At 36.8% G+C, this 2,500-nt stretch overlaps 1 protein-coding gene across 1 annotated transcript in view; it reads left to right on the plus strand.

Annotated features, from left to right (window-relative positions):
- LOC138046889 (zinc finger protein 208-like) overlaps positions 1 to 2,500 on the plus strand; it is a 218,233-nt gene that overhangs the window by 6,363 nt on the left and 209,370 nt on the right. Inside the window, exon 2 of the mRNA XM_068893483.1 lies at positions 1,431 to 2,274. Coding sequence (XP_068749584.1) covers positions 1,494 to 2,274 — 781 coding nt within the window. The 5' untranslated portion in view covers positions 1,431 to 1,493. The remainder of the gene's footprint in view (positions 1 to 1,430; positions 2,275 to 2,500) is intronic.

Raw genomic sequence — 2,500 nt, forward strand, 5'->3', positions numbered from 1 at the left:
TTGCGAGCCTGCTGAACTGATTTTTTTCTCGCGTTCCCTTTGGTATTTTTTTTTTAATTGGCTCAGTTATACCCACATACATCTCCTATCAAATACTCTATATTTGTTAAAATATGTGAGAGCTAATCGAATATATTTAGAAAAATGACAAGTTACAGAATGTTGGCAAAACCGTCTGAACGACCTTGACTTATTACCGCTTCAAAATGTCAGGCAATATGATTTCCATAATGTGGCAAAGGATAGAAAAATTTCACCGAAGGAAAGTATAAATATGAAGGAATTTAGGCCAAAAAATAGGAATATATCTGTCTGTCATTAGATGTGATGTTACCATAGTCACTGCCAAAATCTAAAAATTGACACCCAAAAAATAAGCCTTATTATATCGGTATCCATATTGGTAAGTCTACAGGGAAAACTTTGAAAGAAATTAATTACAGTGACTGTAGGTTGCTTTTTGTAACTCGTGCCCTGCAGTGAGGGTATTCGCAAATACTCTAGGGAGCCACCTTAATCAGCTTGTTTGGTTAAACTTACAATGAGAACACTCGAACCATGAACACTTGATATTTGTTTGTACATGTTTTTAGGGACTATAGAATGTGGGCTCGTCCTTTTGACAAGAGTATTTAATGTTTTTACACTCACAAAATGCTATACATGTTAAACTATACATCATAAGAAGAGCCTTCATTTCTTAGTCGTCGAAAAAAAAAAAGTCAAGTGTTCACGGTTGAAGTGTCCTTACTGTAAAACAACTCAGATATTTTCATCGCTGCTTTTATGTTTATAAATGCGTCCATGGAATTACTTCTCATAAATTTCAAACGGAACTGGGGTAAACAAAGAACGTGTTACCATGCCTTCAACTGAGATTGCAACAATTTGGACAGAGAGGCTTGAGCAACTCAGTCACCATATCTCAGTTTAGAAGTAACTTGTGATAATCTATATTAACTACCTACGTTTTAATTTAATACTTTTATAATCTAGAGTTTAACTCTTGTGCTGTCAATTTGTGTTTTATTTTATGGACCAGGACCCCTCTCTGAAGATCACTAACTTATGAGAGAGCTTTCCTGTATAAATATCATTATTATCTTATCTTGTCTTTTTTTTTAGGTTTGCGTATACTCATTACAATGCTTTTAAATGCTGTTAATATCTCAGTCCCTATCTTTATCAGAAATGCTGTACACGCCATTTGTGGTTGCTTTTTTTAAAGCTAATATCTTATGTTCACCCTAATTTTGTTACTAAGGAATTTTATTTTCTCCTGGTCAGTTGCGCTATAAGTTCCTATAACTTTTTAGGTGTCCCACACTTCACTAATAATATTAACAGTAATATAATATTGTTCTTATATTTACTTCCTTATTCTTGTTTTGTATTAAGAATTTGATTTTCTTTTTATTAACTTCCCTTAGATCGTTTGTTTTCTGACTTAAAAAATGCCAAATGAGAGTCCATACACGAGAGAAGCCTTATGAATGCAAACAATGCGGCAAGTGTTTAGCCGAGCAGGAGTTTTAAGGACACATGAAAAAATCCATACTGGAGAGAAGCCTTATGAATGCGAACAATGCGGCAAGTGTTTTAGCCAAGCAGGAGGTTTAAGGAGACATGAAAGAGTCCATACTGGAGAGAAGCCTCATGAATGCGAACAATGCGGCAAGTGTTTTAGCCAAGCAGGAGATTTAAGGAGACATGAAAGAGTCCATACTGGAGAGAAGCCTTATGAATGCAAACAATGTGGGAAGTGCTTTAGCTCAGCAGGTCATTTAAGGACACATGAAAGAGTCCATACTGGAGAGAAGCCTTATGAATGCAAACAATGTGGGAAGTGCTTTAGCTCAGCAAGTAATTTAAGGACACATGAAAGAGTCCATACTGGAGAGAAGCCTTATGAATGCAAACAATGTGGGAAGTGCTTTAGCTCAGCAAGTCATTTAAGGAGACATGAAAGAGTCCATACTGGAGAGAAGCCTTATGAATGCAAACAATGTGGGAAGTGCTTTAGCTCAGCAGGTCATTTAAGGACACATGAAAGAGTCCATACTGGAGAGAAGCCTTATGAATGCAAACAATGTGGGAAGTGCTTTAGCTCAGCGAGTAATTTAAGGAGACATGAAAGAGTCCATACTGGAGAGAAGCCTTATGAACGCCAACAATGCGGCAAGTGTTTTAGTGAAAGTAAAAATTTAAGGAGACATGAAAGAGTCCATACTGGAGAGAAGCCTTATGAATGCGAACAATGCGGTAAGTGTTTTAGCCAAGCAGGAGATTTAAGGACACATGAAAGAGTCCATGCTGGAGAAAAGCCTTATGAATGCCAGCAATGCGGCAAGTGCTTTAGCGTAGCTCGAAATTTAAGGAAACGTGGAAGAGTCTATACTGGAGAAAAGCGTAATAAACGTAGGCTAGTAGGAAAGTCTTTTCGCAACAGAAGAAGTGTTAAGAAACATGAAAAATCAGGAGAAAGTTCTGGAAGTGCAAA

Source organism: Montipora capricornis, chromosome 4 (genome assembly GCF_036669925.1).
Source record: "Montipora capricornis isolate CH-2021 chromosome 4, ASM3666992v2, whole genome shotgun sequence".
NCBI lineage: Eukaryota > Metazoa > Cnidaria > Anthozoa > Scleractinia > Acroporidae > Montipora > Montipora capricornis.